This window comes from Mesoplodon mirus (assembly GCF_964341445.2).
Source record: "Mesoplodon mirus genome assembly, chromosome: 2".
Lineage (NCBI taxonomy): Eukaryota > Metazoa > Chordata > Mammalia > Artiodactyla > Ziphiidae > Mesoplodon > Mesoplodon mirus.
In genome coordinates, this window is record NC_138977.1 from 225,055,114 (window position 1) to 225,073,025 (window position 17,912).

A 17,912-nucleotide genomic window follows, 5' to 3' on the forward strand; every position below is an offset into this window, starting at 1 on the left:
AATTTGAACACCAGTCCACCCATTCCAAATATACACTTTATGAGGCTAGCTGGGGTTTCACTTTCTCTATTTTTTATGAAATCTTTGTTCAATCCAGGACACCTGGAGACAATTCTCTCTGTTGCCCCTTCTCTGGACTGAAGTTTTACTTGTCCCTTTTTTTCACAGAGGAAGCATCTCTCTGGGGCCCCAGCCTTTGTGGGATTCTCATTTGCAGACGCCCACTTCTTTTGTCCCAACCCCCAAGCACAGGGTCCTCTCTCTGGGTCCTGAATAGCCCGTTGGGGTCCCGTGACTTCAACCCACCAGCTTAGTGCTCTGAGCTTACATCCCTGATTTGTTTCTGCTTCCCAGGGACTTCTTTGACTCTCCCAAGCTTGGTCAGGCATTAACAAAAATTCTGCCAACTATAATGGCTACTTGACCACATTTCAGTTGTAAATGTAAAGTCTTTCTCTAAGTTTATTCTTTTTAAAACGAATACCCATAGCTGTTTAAAACAAGTAACCATCCTGGTCCTCAGAGGGCAGCAACTCTCTTTAATGCCCACATTCACATCTGGGCCTGAGCACACTAAGCGTCTGTTAAGAGGAATAAATGAATAAAGGTAGCATCTTGTCTAAGTTACATATAAAACTTCAGATACTAGAAAAGCTAAGAGGTGATAAATGTCACATTCCAGTAACAACCATGATACAGAATCATATGGACACGGTGGATACATTTATGAAAGGTTAAGCAGAGTCAGTTTTCCTCTGAATTTCTTTAAGGGACTTACAAGTTTAATGCAGCCAAGTTCAGCCCAGGGGTGACTGCTTTCTGAGCCATCTCTAATTTGGGCTTGGTTTCCAGGAAGGATTTGCCCAGCTTAGCATCCCATGGTCACTGGCAGGTGGGTTCAGTGTCAGTCTGCAGTCAAGCCATACCTTCAAGGACTGTCCTGGCACATGCCTGGCCAAAGCCAAGTTTTTCTGGAGTTATAATGGAATGTCTAAACCGTAAGCAATGCTCAAACTCTTCTCGGGGTCTAAGTGAAAGATCTAGGCCTGTGACTTTGCTTAGAATAAAACAGCTACAGAGTTTAAGCACAGATCTGATAGCAGAGGATCATGGTGGTCCAGGCATGCATGACTTACTGTGTAATTTCGAATGAGGGAGATGTCAGTGCCATCTTGCAGATAGTGGGTTTCTGTGAAACTGCTGGCAATGAGACCTCTGTGGAAAAATAAAAACAACATAAAAGATGAGCGTAGAATCGCAATGATATGTGGCTTGTGGATGTCTAGGCTGTAGAGTGGCATGGATCTGATTCCCTCCTTATTTTATAGATGACCTGCTGAGGCTCCCATAGGGCCTTCACCTGTTCAGGTTACCCAGGGACAGCCAGGATGAGACTCAGGCAGGTGAGATTCAGATGCATGTGCTTTGAACAGTGGCCCCCAGAGTGCACGTGGTGCCCTCCTCACCCGCTCCCACCTCAGGCCTCCAACACACACAGGTGTGTACACGTGCACATGCACACACGTGCACACACCCTGCTACGAACAGCACACGCAGATTTCTGAGTTGGGAGAACACTCTTCTGGAAGTCACAAGGCCCCACTATCTAGAATCAGCAGCTAAGCTGCCCGCTGGAGAAATAATTTTGGACCCACAATATTGGCCCTGCTAGTTGTCCTGCAGGTGAGGGAGCCAGCTGTCAATATTAAAATGTCAAAGGATAGTTTAAAACAACAATGAGGGGCTTCCCTGGTGGCGCAGTGGTTAAGAATCCGCCTGCCAATGCAGGGGACATGGGTTCGAGCCCTGGTCCGGGAAGATCCCACGTGCCGCGGAGCAACTAAGCCCGTGTGTCACAACTACTGAGCCTGCGCTCTAGAGCCCGTGAACCACAACTACTGAGCCTGTGAGCCACAACTACTGAGCCCGTGCGCCTAGAGCCCGTGCTCCGCAACAAGAGAGGCCCCTGCTTGCCGCAACTAGAGAAAGCCCACACGCAGCAACAAAGACCCAACACAGCCAAAAATAAATAAATAAAATAAACAAATTTATTTAAATAAAACAACAATGAAATGTTAGAAACAGCGCTGTAGGAGGTGAGGAAAAATGCTTTTGGACACATGGAAATACTGAATTTCTAAGATGACTTGGTAGAGAAGCAACACCTCTATTTACCCTAAGATTGCATGCGATCTACTACATCTTCACTGATGGTAGCAGAGCCTGAGTTTGTTTAGGTTTTAGACGATTTTGTGATTTCTGCTGCCATATGCACATTCTATCCTTCTCAACATCACCGCCACAAGTATTTCCTGTGCACCGACTATGTGCTGGGTGCTATACCAGCTGCTGGGATATAAAGATAAATAAGGACACTGCCTGGGGAGGTGACAGACAAAACATAATACATGAGGGGAGGGCTGTCACAGAAGCAGGAACAGAGTCTTACTGGGTGAACGGACGCACAGCAGGTGGAGGGTAGTGAAAGGGGGAGGCTTTAGAGAGAACACAGGGGGAGTCAGCCAGGCAAAGGAGGGCTGGGAGAGGAGCATTCCAGACAGAGGATGGCAAGGCCAGGAGACCCCAGGGTCTGGCATCTGGGGAGCCAGGTTGGTGGGAAGCAGGGAAGAGCTCTAAACATCTCTGGATTTTATCTGTCTGGGCAATAACGAGTCGAGAGTTGTTTTAAATACTGGACTTTGCAGGAGGTGCAGCACGCAGCAATGATGCTGTCCGCCCTCCCTGCCCAGGGAATGCACTTTGCACCACTAGATTCTGCTGGGGTCGCTCCACCCCCAGTCCCGAGATGAGTGTGGGACCCAAGCTAACCAATCTCCAAGCTTCCCTGCAGCCTGCCTGGAGCTAGGGCTTCTGGAGAAGAGGTCTTTCCTCTTTGTTCTCAAAGCTACACACAAATGCACTCAGGGCCTCCTTCGGCCTGGCCCTGGCTGCAGGAGGATGCTGCCGGGGGAAAACCCAGCCATCACCAGCTGTGACAAAGGACACAAAAGAGGAAACCTTCCAGTTGCCTTGGGGGCCCACTTTGCCTCTCCTTTTCCTCAAGAAACCCCTTTCTTTTGCTTCAGCTGGCTCCAGTTGGGTTTTGCAACCAGAGTCCTGATAAACGTGGAAGGGAAGAAATCAAAGTGGCAACGCTGCAAATGTTAACAGATGAGAGAGCGTTTCTTACAAAGTCAGATTTCTCAGACCCTCCCCCAGCCGAGTCCAGAACTGAGAGTCACCTCCCTGTTTTATATGGGTTTCGATTTATTTAGGACATGCCTGGTTTAAATCAGTTAGACCCTCACAGCGGGCCTGAGTTGTGCTCTACTTAACAGCGAGTGTTTGAGAAGAAAGTGCCAGAAATCTAAAAGGCAGACAGCCTCTCACACTCACTGACAAAGCTCAGGGACCCTTCCGCACCCCTCACCTTTCCCTCTGCTCAGGAGGAGATAAATCTGGCTGGAGGAGGTTAACCTCCCTGCGGCTTTTGGCCTCGAATTCCAATCTCCTAAGTGTCCCTCCTCGGGGTGTCACAGGGCCCCCGGGGCGGGCTCACTGCCAGCAGCCCCGCCTGGAGGGTCAGGAGCAAAGGAAGGAGGGCGGGCAGGGGAGGTGATGGGGGTTTGGAGAAGGAGCTGGTGGTCGTCCTTCACGTGGCCGAGAGTTTCAGGAAGGGGTAGGAGCCTGGCGACCTTGGCGGGGCAGCTGCAGGGGTGGGCCCAGGAGGTGGGGACAGGGAAGGTCATGGACATTTTCCAGAGGGTGGTTCTAAAGGGGAGCAGGGGGCTTCCCTGGTGGCGCAGTGGTTGAGAGTCCGCCTGCCGATGCAGGGCACGCGGGTTCGTGCCTCGGTCTGGGAAGATCCCACGTGCCGCGGAGCGCCTGGGCCCGTGAGCCATGGCCGCTGAGCCTGTGTGTCTGGAGCCTGTGCTCCGCAACGGGAGAGGCCACAGCAGTGAGAGGCCCGCGTACTGCAAAAATAAATAAATAAATAAAAATAAAGGGGAGCAAAGAGATGGGGTGTGAAGAGGCGAGGGGGTCATCTAGAGGGACAGGCTGGAGAGATGGGGGCAGAGAGGGGCAGGGGGCAGAGCTGCAGAGCAACAGGTGGCCGGTGCCCAGAGCACAGGTGACAGCGAGGACAGAAGCCATCGCCTGAGTGAGGTGGGACCCGTCCAGGCCTAACGGTTTTGGTGAAGGAGGGAGCTTAGTAAGCCTCAAGATCGCAGAGCAAGGCGCAAAGGAGAATTTAATATAATTGAAATTATGATTACTTATGAATGCTTTACTATTCAATAATCATTTTATTTTACTTATCTCATTAATAATTTAGTAATTCTGTTCCTAACAATGTTGGATCCTCCTTTTGGACGAATCAAGGTATATGAATACCTAATACTAAGACCGTAGCACAAAGAGGAGGAATTTGTAGACCAAAGACAGAGAATTGCAAGGCTTTCTAACTGAAAGATGATGTCCGAGAAGATGATTCCCTTTACAGATGAGAAACACGGAAAATCCGGCTGGAAAGCCGGAGATGTGGGAGGAGGAGCATTCGGTAGACGGCAGTCAGCGAGCTGGTGGACACGAAGAATGTGGGGCTTTAATGGCAGTAAAATGAATGATGAGGTTTTAAAATGTCACTCAGTCCAGTAAGACAAAGACCCATGAATATTTCTGCCTAAGGAACCCCGCTGGTTTTCATTGTGTCCAAATGCCACTTAAACAGAAGTACAAGCACCATCATACTTTGAGCTCTAGCGACTTCTTCAGTCCTATCCTATGTCTCCTTTTATTGACAGAGGTTGAAATGGGGGCTGCTGAGGACAGTCTGAGAGTGTCCCCCTACAGCTAAGACACTGAAGGACACACCCCTCTTTGAGTTTTCCTCAGAGTCTGGAAAAGAAATGCCGACTGACAGCTCAGACACACTGATACCACTGTGGGTGGCACATCTTCCCACACGGAGCCCAGATGGGGGCTGATGCTCTGTGAGAACAGAGACCCGGCCTTTCCCACAGCAGCTCCGGTACGGAGAGCTCAGGAAATCCAGAGCTTTCTCAAGCCTCAGTTTCCCACTAGGGACTGGAACAGGAGACGGAGGGAAGCCGCATGGCCTGGCCTCTGAGGCCGACACTCCGTCCCATGGGTCTGGGAACTGGGAGTTGGACACCCCCACACTGCTATCAGAACCCTCTCGACTCCAATTTCGTCTCAGTGCCAGGCGGTCCACCGCATGTTTCCCTTAGGCTGTGAAGAGCCCAAGGCAGTGACAGTGTCCAGGTCCCACGCTGGGGTCATACCGCTGCCCCGCGGAAAACCTTTGAACGGCTCCCCATCCCACTTGGATACAATCCCAAGTGCTCACCACCTCACCCTCCTAGTGCATGATGCCTGCCTTCCTTGTGGCTCACTCTCTACCAGCCAACACACCTTCTGCCTTGTTCTAGAACATTCCATACCCTCTCCCCCTTAGGGCCTTTGCATTTGCTCTGCCTTGTGCCTGGACCATCCTCCAGCTGGCTCTTTTCCATCCTACAGGTATGAGTTTAAACATCTTTGCAGAGGGCCCTTTCCAGGTCATCTTATCTCAGTAGCCTCCACCACCAGCATTCTCCACATCACAGACCCCCTTCGGTTTCCTATTTTGTTTATTCACCTGTTTATTTATTCATCTATATCCCCTCAAGAATTTAAGCCAAAAGAAGGCTCTGTGCTCACTGTGACCCCACCCCAGCCCAGGCACTGTGATAAGCCCTTTATAGGTATTGCTGGATTCTGGCTCTGTGGGTTAGCCGCTAATTTTATCCCAACTTAAAAAGGATGCCGAGAGACAGGGAGGTTAGCTGACCTGCCCAAGGTCACACTGCATACGGCAGCATCCAGGTGGTTTTGCTTCAGAACTTGCTCTCTTACTGTGTGGCGCTGCCTTTGGGGGCTGGTCAAGGATAACTGCTGAGTGCCTGCTATAGGCGCTGTACCAGGTGCTGGATAAATACATGCTGAGCGGGATAACGGATGGATGGATGGGTGGGTGGGTGGATGGGTGGATGATTGGATTGGAGGGGAATGCTGCAGGCACACTCTCCCTTTGTCTAGGGCTATCCTCTCCCAAACGCGGTAACACGTGACTCACATCCCTCTTAGGTACCATGACCTGCCAAGGAGCCATGGATGAAACTGGGAAGGCACGCAGTCAAAGTTTTCTGAGATGCCTGTCTCATTTAAAAGGGGCCAGAAGTCAAAGTTCCCTTGAGAAAGCTGAGAAAGGTGGGTGGACAATGGCCATGTTGGAAACGCGACAGCAGTGGACCTCTTTCCCTTAGATTTCCCCAAGGAGAAAGTCCAATTACATGGATTCTGTATGTCAGCAAATGGAGACAGAAGATGAATGCATAATTTCATGAGAACATTCTTTTTCTCTGCTTATTGGATTAGCTGATCTAACGAGGCATTCTGTTCCTCTCCATGCCAGAAAATAAAATGCCAGGAATTGATTTTGCTGTTTTCCATTTGTTTTCTGTTGCAAGTGACACCTCAATATTCTCTCATTTCACCAACATCTATTGTGTGGGACTTTGGGTATAAGACCCCAAGAGCTCACTGTCAAGTGGAGGACAGACCCAGAGAGAGATCAGAGCCCCGTGACAGAGATACACCTAAAGCACTGAGGGAGTTCAAGGAAAGGCTTCTAACCCCGGGGAGGTGGTATCCAAGTGAGTCGTGAAAGATGGGGAAGGAGTCAGGCTGAGAGGGGCTTCGTGAGGTGGGGGGGGGGGTGGGGAAGAATGAAGAAGAGAGCGTTCCAGATAAAGTTACTACATCCTCAAAGGCATGGAGGCATGGAGTGTACAGAAACAGCATGCTAGTGAGGGATGGGCACAGGGGATGTAAACTCTATGGTGTTTCAAGTTGTTGAGGTGCAGGGTTTGAGGGAGGGAGACGTGCTGCTGTTCAGATCGGCAGGCTGGGGACAGGAGTCACTGACTTGATCCCGCACGATGGGGAACCGTGGCAGTGATCTGAGCAGATGAAAGCTTTGGAGCTAAAGGCCACTCTGACAGTCGTGTAGATAAGGCTCTGAGGGAGAAAAGACAAACAGGCAGCAGGAAGGTTAATTAGGAGGCTGGTGTGAGCATAAGAACAAAGGGTCAGACCAGGACGGGAGCCTTTCGGATGGGAAATTCAGGAGATGGGCAGAATTAGGAACCTCAGCTGTCAACTGAGACGGGTAATTCCTAAAGGAGGGAGAGAAGAGGGTGAGTTCAGCCTTGGCCGTGTTGAGTGTGAGGGGCCTGAGACCCGTCTTTTAGATATTCCAGCAAGCAGCCGACTCTGTGAACCTAAGGTGTAGGAAGGGGCTTGGAGTGAAGACAAAGATGCAGATGCTCATTTTATGGCTGAGTAATATTCCATTGTATATATGTGCCACATCTTCTTTATCCATTCATCCGATGATGGACACTTAGGTTGTTTCCACCTCCTGGCTATTGTAAACAGAGCTGCAATGAAACGAATCTGAGTTATCTGTAGTGAGGTGGATGGACCTAGAGTCTGTCATACAGAGTGAAGTAAGTCAGAAAGAGAAAGACAAATACCGCATGCTAACACATATATATGGAATCTAAGAAAAAAAAATGTCATGAAGAACCTAGGGGTAAGACGGGAATAAAGACACAGACCTACTAGAGAATGGACTTGAGGATATGGGGAGGGGGAAGGGTAAGCTGTGACAAAGTGAGAGAGTGGCATGGATGTATATACACTACCAAACGTAAGGTAGATAGCTAGTGGGAAGCAGCCGCATAGCACAGGGAGATCAGCTCGGTGCTTTGTGACCACCTGGATGGGTGGGATAGGGAGGGTGGGAGGGAGGAAGACGCCAGAGGGAGGAGATATGGGAACAGATGTATATGTATAACTGTTTCACTTTGTTATAAAGCAGAAACTAACACACCATTGTAAAGTAATTATACTCCAATAAAGATGTAAAAAAAAAAAAAAGATTCAGACGGCACGCGCTTGCTTTATGTGAGGACGAGTAAAATCTTTTCCTTTCCAGTCGACGATTGTGTTTTCTCATTTCAAAGTCTTTGGGTGGATAGGGCTGAATATGATCATTTAGAATTTACACTGAAATATTATGATGTAGATACCATACGTCTTTATAAAATCTGTTGCATTTCTGAAATGATTTCAGTATCGAAATAAGAACCATTATGCCCCAAACTGCTTCTTTTAGAACAATATTGAAATGATCCTACTCTAAATTTACCATTGTATAATTTAGTTATATTGTTAAATGAGGTGGATTTCACCAAAATGACATACTTTATTCCCCAAAGCATAGGAAAGCAGGAAGAAATACCTGCTCGGTTTTACATCTGGAAGGGAGCCCTTTCTCTACCCCACCTTTGGAATGAGTTAACTACCCCTCTCTTGTGCTCTGCCAAGGTTCTGTTGCAGAATTTCCCCTGTTCTGTTCCGTTTCTTGTTGGCTTGTCTTCGCCCACATTGGGTTGAGCTAAGGGGCAAAAACTACATCCCCAAGCCTAGCATAATGCCTAGCTCACAGTAAATGCTTAACCAGTAAATAGAGGGCACAAACTGAATCGTTATCACAGAAAAGCAACTCAGTTTGGATAGAATGTATTCAAACTAATTGGATCAATTAAAAATTGAAAGGAATTTCTTTCATTTAAAAAAATTTCTTACTTCTCTTTTTGGTTTGAAATTGTTGTCACCGATCGTGGAGGGGTTGTGGGGGGGGTGGATAATCACATTCACTTCCTTGTTATTTCAAGAGTTCCCAGTGCTGTCAGGTTATCAGGACCAGCCCTGACAACTTGACCTCAACATTAGAACTGCTTAAACGAGAGAAACAGGGAAAGGAAAGCTTCAAGATTGGCATCAATTACTTAGAATATGAAAACCTCATTGATGACATGTCACCTTTCTCCTATTATTTCTTTGAAGACTAGGCGTATGGTTTGTGGGTTTAATTACTCTATGCAGCATATTCAAGCAAAAGCATCATAAGACAGCTCTTGTTTGTCAATTAACATCAGAAGGCACTTCAGATACTCTCTGCAATTAAATCACACAAACACTGGAGGCTTCAGTGATCCTCCTAGTGAAACCCATTTGGTGTTCAAAGGATCCAACCCAGTTTTCTGCTGAAGATTTACTCCACCGCAAGTTATTATTCCACAAATTACAAAATCATTCATATATAAATTGGGGTAATGGTTTTCTTTTATGAGAATTTGGAAGTACAGCTACAAAGACTTTCACACGAGGGATAAACTGCTTGGAGCGTTAACAAAACGCAGCGCACAATAAAAATCATCATTAAAAATCATGATCAGGATTTTCCCAGTTACTAAAAAGAATATCCTTTATTGAAAATTATCTATTCCTCAACCAGAGCTAAGTAAATATAGAGAAAAGATTGAGGAAAAAAGCCAATATGTACCCAGACTGGATTCTGGATTCTTTCATACTCTGGAAGAACTCACTCACTCGGGTTTTTAGTGAAAACGCTAGCCTGGTTAGAATCATGGGACTCTGATGTCATTGGATGTCATTGGATCTTCTGGACTATTTTATGGAGAGATCAGACAACTGAATAATTCCCTATAAGGACAGTGCATTGAGGTATGAAATGACAGGAAGGAAATGGAAATTAAGAAAGAGAATCAGAAATCTGGTATTTTCTACATCTGAGCTTTGGTTGAATCTCTTTCAGAACGTGGTTTTTGCAAATATTTATGATTTTTGTTTTCCTTGTGGGAAGAGTCATCATAACCTGTTAAATAACTTATGCCCTGGGTTCTTGATTTGGGGAGTGAAAGCAAAGCACCACCACATCGCCATCCCCATCTTGTCACCTTCATCAGCTTGTCCACCTCCCTCCAGCTCCTGCCATTTGTTGGATCAGAGTGTGTCGGGCCCTGGGCCACCTGCTTGTCAACTGCACTTTCTTACCCTTTCTTGGCAGAGACGCTGTGTGGTAGGGACTGTTATCAACTGCCTAACCAGGAAGAGGAAAACACTCAGAGAAGTGAAGTGATTTGTCCAAAGCCGCATAGCCGTGCTGGTAGAGACTGAACTTGTCTCTCTTAGGCTCCAAAGCCAGCCTCATCCTAACCACTGGTCAACACTGCCTTGCCAGGAAGACATGATTCTGAAGGTCTGAAAAAAAAGCAGCAGCAAATCATATTCCCTCTTTTTCTGAAATCATTTTTCCCACAATGCTAATGGGGCTTATGCTGTTTCTCTTAGCACTCAATTCAATTTAGCTATAAAATTCAAATTATTTTTGGTTACGATTTCAGCATTTTGGGATCCCAACAATTTAGGGATCTGTACATCTGTACAAACAATGAAGCATTTACATTTGGTTTTCTTTTGTTATTTTCCATTTACTAAGAGACTCAAAATGATCAAAACAACTTTTTTTTTTCCTGGAATTAAAAAAAAAAAGTTCCCTTTCTCCAGCTCTTTCTCATTTAGTTTCACAAACCATAATAAATAAAACTGTTGATACAGCATTTTAGAAACTGTAGGGGACAATTATGTTTCCTGCAAAATAATTTCTTACTATACTGCTTCCATTTTAAGTCACAAGTCCACAGAATTTTGGATCCAATCCTGTGGCACCGACACTGAAATATGTTGCTATTCCTGACATTTCCGACTCTTCAGATGACCCTCTCCATTCATGAGTGAACGGATTACATGTGCCACTGTGGACAGTTTTAGACTCAGTGGAAATCTCTTTAAGAACAGCAGGGCTGATTTGCCAACTGCGTTTTCCAGCTGGAACATGAAAGCACGTGAAAAATGGTGGGTTCCTGCCTTTATAGCTCCACAGCTGTCATTCTACATGGGCCTAAAGCTTTGGGCTACTTTTCCTCCTTTTAAATGACCATCTGTGGTTCGAGAGTCTTTTGCCTGTGGGCTTACAACTGTTCTAGGCTGTTTTCTTGGGGGGCTGTGCCGTGTGGCTTTCGGTATCTTGGTTCCCCGACCAGGGATCGAACCCGCCACAGCACTGAAAGCGCCGAGTCTTAACCACCGGACCGCCAGGGAATTCCCTGTTCTAGGCTGTTCTTGATGTGATGACTGTCTTCATAGTATGAGATCTATCGAGCTTAATTAACATAATTTTTAGAAAAATAGGGCTGTAAAACAGGAAAAGTTGAAAACCCAGTAAACTATTATTTCCAAAGGTAAATAAAGCCCCACACCCACTTCTCTCCGAAAGGATTGCAAACATAGATTCTATAGGTTAGCTTCCGTTGTGTTCTTCAAACGTCACCGCCAACACAGGCAAAACAGCCGTTCTTTTTAGGCTTTAGAACTTTCCTCTTCCTTTTGAAAACTACCAGTTGGCTGTGATAGCAGCAGCAGTAGATACTATTTGTTTGAACTCTCACTAAGCAACAGCACGTTATAGGCATCGTTTTATTTCACTTTTACAACAGCCATAGTCGGCAGACGCCTGTTTGGAGACGAGGAACCTAGGCTCAGAGAGGTTAAGTGACTCGCCCATGGTTGCACAGATACACTGTGCAGATGATCTGACTTTGCCGTCCAAGCTCTTCCTGCCACACTCACACACTTGCCTTTTGTGCTCATCTCCCCTTAAATAGACACTGTATTTAATATGCCAATACCTGGCTATGAAAACAATTAGAAATTGTAGCTTGGCTTGGGTGGGTCTGTCCATTTCCCATTTATTGCCATGGGCTCCAAATGGAAAGGCACAGTTAGGAATGACATGCATCAGGATTCTGTTCACCTCTAGTCTGAGGAATAATCACGTAAGTGTGGTGATTTTATGTGTACTCTATTCCATAGAGAGGTGTATGAAAATTTCAGTAGTGCAGGTAAATGAAGAATCAAGCCCATTTATATTTACTCACTGGTGCTAACCATCATTTGAAAATAATCAAGTAAGTTTGACACCAGAAGCCGAGTCAACTTTATTCATTTCTTAGTTGCCCATCTTGCCCTCCACGGAGGGGGTATTTCCGAGCTGCTGCTCACCAACCCCCGTTTGGTCCACATTGTGCAGAGACATGTTACAACCAGTGGTTCTTTAAATCTTTACAATAACAATGTGAGGTTAGCATTCTGGCCATTTTACGGATGTAGAAACTGAGGCTCAGAGGTGTTAGGACATTTGTCCAAGGTCACAGAACTACCAAGTGGCAAGAGACTGAGGCTGTTAGGTGCTAACATACGTTACACCCAGCCTGTGGCCATCACTTGTACGTGGAAAGACATGCTTCCCTCCCCCTCCAACAAAACCCTTGATTGATTGATTATTCGAAGGACTGCTTTTACCGAATTGAATAACTCAGTGGAGGGCACAGAGGGACTGAAGCTGAGAGAAGAGTCTCCCCTGGGCTCAGTGCTACAAGGTTTGGGGGGAGGTGTTCCTTAATCACTTTTGGGGCTCTAGCCTCTAAGTCAGTTCCCGGCTCCCAAAGGCTTTCAGTCAATATCTGTGGAATGCTTGGGCTGATGATATATTTCCAAGTAATAAAAATTTGAAGGTAGACAAATCTACCTTCAAAATACACCTTTGGCAGCAGAGAAACAACAGTGGTTGAGGGCAAATCTGGTTCTGCCATTTTCTTCTCTTGTGACCTTGGGCATAAAATTTGACCTTGTGTTACTGGAGTTTCCTCATCTAAAATGGGAAAAATAGGACATCCTCGTAGGGTTGTTGTGAAGACAATATACATTAAATGCCTAGAGCCATGTGCTCAATGAATGTAAGCAATGATTATTTTTAGTAAGCTGGTCGGCTTCTACCGGTCTTCCCGCCCATCTCCCTGCTCCAAGTCACCATCTCCCACACCTGCCCTTCTGTGATGGCCTGTATGCCAGCCTCCTGTTTTTTGTGGGTTTTTTTGCGGTACGCGGGCCTCTCACTGTTGCGGCCTCTCCCATTGCGGAGCACAGGCTCCGGACGCGCAGGCTCAGCGGCCATGGCTCACGGGCCCAGCCGCTCCGCGGTATGTGGGATCCTCCCGGACTGGGGCACGAACCCGTGTCCCCTGCATCGGCAGGCGGACTCTCAACCAGTGCTCCACCAGGGAAGCCCCCAGCCTCCTGTTTTTACCCTTACCCCGTTCCCATCCAGATTTCACACGAGAGCCAGACTGTCAAGTTTTTAAAATAAAAATCAGATCACATCACTCTCTCACTTAAAATCATGCACTGCTTCTTCCAGATCCCAGTATCAATTTTAACTTCCACAGAGTGGACTGCCCCCCTGCCCCCCGGCCCCCAGGTCCAGCTCACTTCACTTAGGCGCTGTTCACTTCTATCCTTCTCCTCTTAGTCTGGAACATTCTTCCCTCTTTCTCTGCCCCGCAAAGACTACTAGTAGCCCTCACCCTAAATGGCGTTTCCTGGAGCAGCCGTCCCTGCCTGACCCTTTCTATATCTGGTTCTCCTTTGTCGCCCCTCTTGCAGGATCCTGCTGTTTCTCTGCTCATCACATTTACTGCTTATTTGCTCTGTGATTTATTTGAGGTGTGCATCCCCCATTAGGGCAGGGGCCTCATCCGTCTGATCCCCTCTGTATCGTCAGCCCTTAGATTCGGGCCTGAAACACAGTAGATGCTCCACGAAACATTTTTTGAAGGAATGTAAATATCAAGAATGAGAAAAATACATCAAAGGCACTCAGAGGCAATACTGAGTCGTTAGGGAATTGCTGCTCTTTTAGGGTATGAGAAAGTGTTTCTTCCTACGCCCGAAACCAAAAACCACCACCGCCCCCCAAAACACACACACACACACAATCTCACAGATAAAAGATGCTTTGACCCTTAAAAGTTCCGCCACCTAGAACAGATCTGGCCTTTTCTTCATACCGTGGAACAAATAATATACTTTTTTTTTTAATCTTCAAAGAGCATTTTCTCAACTTCTAGCTTTACAAAAAGTCTAGTCAGATTATTTGGAACCACCAAATCAAAACACCTTTAAATCCTTGGACTCACAGCTTTAAACCTGAAAAATAAGACAACTGGTCTGCATGGATGGACCTTTGTCATAGCAGCCGATACTTGAGGGGCTTCGGGTGTCACCTGGCATCTTCCACTTGGCCCGAGGCTGGGAGCCCAGCAAGGCTGCAGGTCTGATGACCTGGGAAGCTGTTCTACAGAAAGTTGGATGCACTTCAGCCCGTTTTCCTCACCCACATCGCTCAGTGAGGAACTTTATTAATTGGTGCTCTGAGGCAAAAGAGGGGATGTTCTTGGCCCCAGCAACAGCCAGCCCACCAGCTCCCAGGCAGACCTGCAGACCAGCCAGCTGGGCTCTCTTAAACACTGACCTACACTGAACCAAACTCTCAGAATGTGTGTTTGATCAAATGTGTTCCCTTCTGCTTGCTCAAAGAGAGCTCTGCTCTGCAAATTTTCATACCATCAGCACCAAGAGAGAGAAGCCAGGAGTGACCCAGGGTAGGGAAAAGGACCCTCACTTTTCAAGCTCCCTAAATCAGCCATGGAACTGCTCAGACACCCCTGCTGATGCTAGCAAGTGACGTGCTTGGGTTTGAAAATGGGTGTCTTTTTCCCTTTTTAAAAAGGGCCTCCAGGTGTGAACCTGGGTGTGTGGAGCCCACATCACTGACAGCACCCCCTTTCCTGCTCTGAGTCTGAGAGAGCCCCAAATGCCGTGGATTTCTGCCAGCACGGAGTGGGCACCAATGCCCGTGAGAGATCTGTTTAAAAAATGCAGATCTTTGGGATTCAGTGAAGGGCTGTAAAATATAAAATTATAAAATGAAATCATAAATCCCATCTGAATTCTAGCTGCTGTATTCTTCACAGGACGTATTCTTCTGTTTTCGTTTAAAAAAACAAAAAAGAAACCACAACAAAAAGTACTGTAATACCCAAGGTGAATATTTCTGTTTGCCAGTATCTGTTTTCTAAATGTTTAGTGGATTTACTACCTGATCAGCAACTGGGCCTTTTTTCTTTCTTTCTTTCTTTCTTTTTTTTCTTTTTTTGTATCTGGAAGGGTTCTGCATTTAGACCTGATGCTGTGGAACTTTCAGAGAAGAGGGACCAAAGAACACACATGGATGACGATGGGCCTTTGATGGATTTCTCTCCAGGAGAAAGGCCACACCAATCAACATCCCCACAGCTGGGTGTCTGAACTCTTCGCCCCCTCCATGGGGGCCCTGCAAGGGTAAATGGACACTTTTCACAGTGCCTTAATTTCTTATTCAATTGCAACTCCCTCGGTCACAGAAGAGTTTGGCTAATGCTAACAGCTAATTTTCTACAAGTAGGTAAGTAGCTTAGTCAGAACAATGGTTGGGATATATAATGTTGCTTTTATTATTCTTAAGATAGGGTGATATGAATGACCTTGTTGATTTAGTTAAGTAACGCAATACATGGCAAAATATCACCCTAGGTCACGAAAAACAGAGATATTTAGTAGGTATCACGGTTTCAAATTGTGAAATTGGTTAAGAGCCACGACCTGGGTGATGAATTGGTTCATATTTGATTGAAGCAGTAATCCATTACACTTATGAAATCTGCAGGGCTCACCGGCTATCCAAGAATGTATTCCTTACTTGGAGTGCGTTAAAAAAAAAACAAAACAGCTGCTGGTGTTACAGCAACGACAAACTTTACTCAGCAAAGAGTTAGAACGTTTTTCTTCTAGATGTAACCTCTCCACTGTGAAGTCTCCCAGATGTCCTGGGTACAGGGCAAAAATGGATACCTACTCGATGCGCCCAGCCCAGAGCATTACTTCGTTTCTCTGGACAAACTTTGGCCAGAAAAAGTGGCAAACATGCTTCCAATATTTCTGGCTTCTCAGCCATGGATCTGTTTCTCAGATGACAAAGAACTGTGGTTTCTTTAAAAAAAGGAAAACAGAAGAATACTTCCTCTAAAGAACCCAGCAACTAGAATTCAGATGGGATTTATGGTTTCATTTTCACACAACCATCTTGCACGCAAAGTTGGGAATTGGGATTACATCATGTGTGCTACTAAACTCATATTCTAAAAACATGCTCCAGAAAGGAGTTCTTCATTAAAAGCTGAAAGCTTTCCATGTGTCTGGGGAAAAAAATAGCCAGATATATTGAGGAGGAGGAAGGCACAGCTGAATGATGAAAAAATGTAATTTACAATGATCTGTCTCAGTAATCTCTCCTAATAGTTTCATGAATAATAATAATAAAAAGAATATAATCACCTACAAGCTTACTGAATGAATCAGCACTTCTTGGGGGTCAGAAAACAATTATGTATCCTGTACTCAGAAGACTGAGGAAATGGATCAAACTAGAAAATGGATAAAATGTCAAGTTAGCGCTCTTTATTTTTCCCATAAGCCTGGACATTTCCAAAAGTCAATAATCACATTTCAACTCTCTGGAGGTCTGAGCATTGTTTGTCCCAGGACATGTGAGTCTGGACCGGTTATTATCTAGACCAGTTCTGGGGAAGTATTATCCATTTTTCTGGGTGTGACAGAGGCACCGTGGTTACATAAAAAAATTCCATTTTCTTGTAGAAACGCATATTAACATGTGGAGGGGTAAAATGACATGATGTCTGATGTCTGTTTAAGTGACCTCAGTCTTAAAACTTACTGAATCCGGGTGATGGGTGTCTGGGCAGGTCTCTCAACCTTGGTACTGCTGACTTTGTCACCGCCTAACCCTGTGCTGGAGGCGGTCCTGTGCAGGATGCAGGATGTTTTGCAGCATCCCTGGCCTCTATATACCGGTTAACAATCCCCATTTGTGACAACCCAAACCTTCCAGACATGGCTGAACCTCCCCTGGGAGGCAAAGTCACCTGCAGTTGAGAACCACTGATATCTGGGAGGATGAATATTTTCTGTGTTCTTGAATATACTTAAAAGAGTTCAGAATAAATAAGTTTTAGTTAATGGAGGAAGAAAAGTGTGAAAAAATCACGATACTGATTCAATCTCTTGGACTGTTTGGAGAATATTCCCAAGGCGTGTGTCAGCAGATGCTTGGGGCCCAGATACCAGAGAATTTTGGACTCTCGTCCTGGACCTCAGCCTCAGATCTCAGAAGGAGCCTGGACCCACCTCAGGCCAGGGAGTCAGCATCCTGGGTGACCTGGGCCCAGTCATGTGCATTGAAATAAAAAAGAGCTTTAGTCTGTTGTTACATTTTAGCTGTTTGCTTTAGCCTTTGTGCTAGCGCATGCTCTGACTTGCTTGCTGTCTCTCTGTCTCTGTATCTCTGTCTCTGTTTCTCCCCAACCCACCCCCTGCTCCACGTGAATGCACCCCCCCACACACACGCACGTTTTTTCCTAAACCATTTGAGGGTGGTTACACACATCATGGCCCTGTGCCCCTACATACTTAGCCGTGTATCTCCCACAAGCAGGGCTGTTCTCCTAACTGCGTTACAGTTGTTGTGTCAGTAAACGTCACAGTGATGCAATACTTCTCTTTGCTCTTCATTCATGTTCTGACGTCCACAGCTGACTCAGTGATGCTCTTTGTAGCATTTATTCCCCTCCAGAATAGACTCCAGTCCAGCATCAGGTATTGCACTAGGTGGTCCTGTCCTCTTGCTCTCTCTCTCTTTTTTTTTTTAAAATATTAACAACTTTGAGAAATAATTCACATACCATACAATTCACCCATTCAAAATGTACAACCTAGTGATTTTCACATCTTTACAGAGTCGTGCAACCATCACCACAATGTGATCTCAGACCACTGCCATCCCTCTGCTCTTGATGATGCACCATGACCCTTAGCCTTCTTGAATTTGAAACATTTCTGCTGCATTTCTTTTTAACTGACTTTGACATTTGGGAAGAATACAGTCCCCCTCGCTTTTTAAAGAA

The 17,912-nt window shown here is 46.0% G+C and overlaps 1 protein-coding gene across 1 annotated transcript in view; it reads right to left on the minus strand.

Moving 5' to 3' along the window:
- Positions 1-17,912, minus strand: part of ADAM12 (ADAM metallopeptidase domain 12) — a 397,973-nt gene that overhangs the window by 134,570 nt on the left and 245,491 nt on the right. Inside the window, exon 4 of the mRNA XM_082637797.1 lies at positions 1,137-1,215. Coding sequence (XP_082493923.1) covers positions 1,137-1,215 — 79 coding nt within the window. The remainder of the gene's footprint in view (positions 1-1,136; positions 1,216-17,912) is intronic.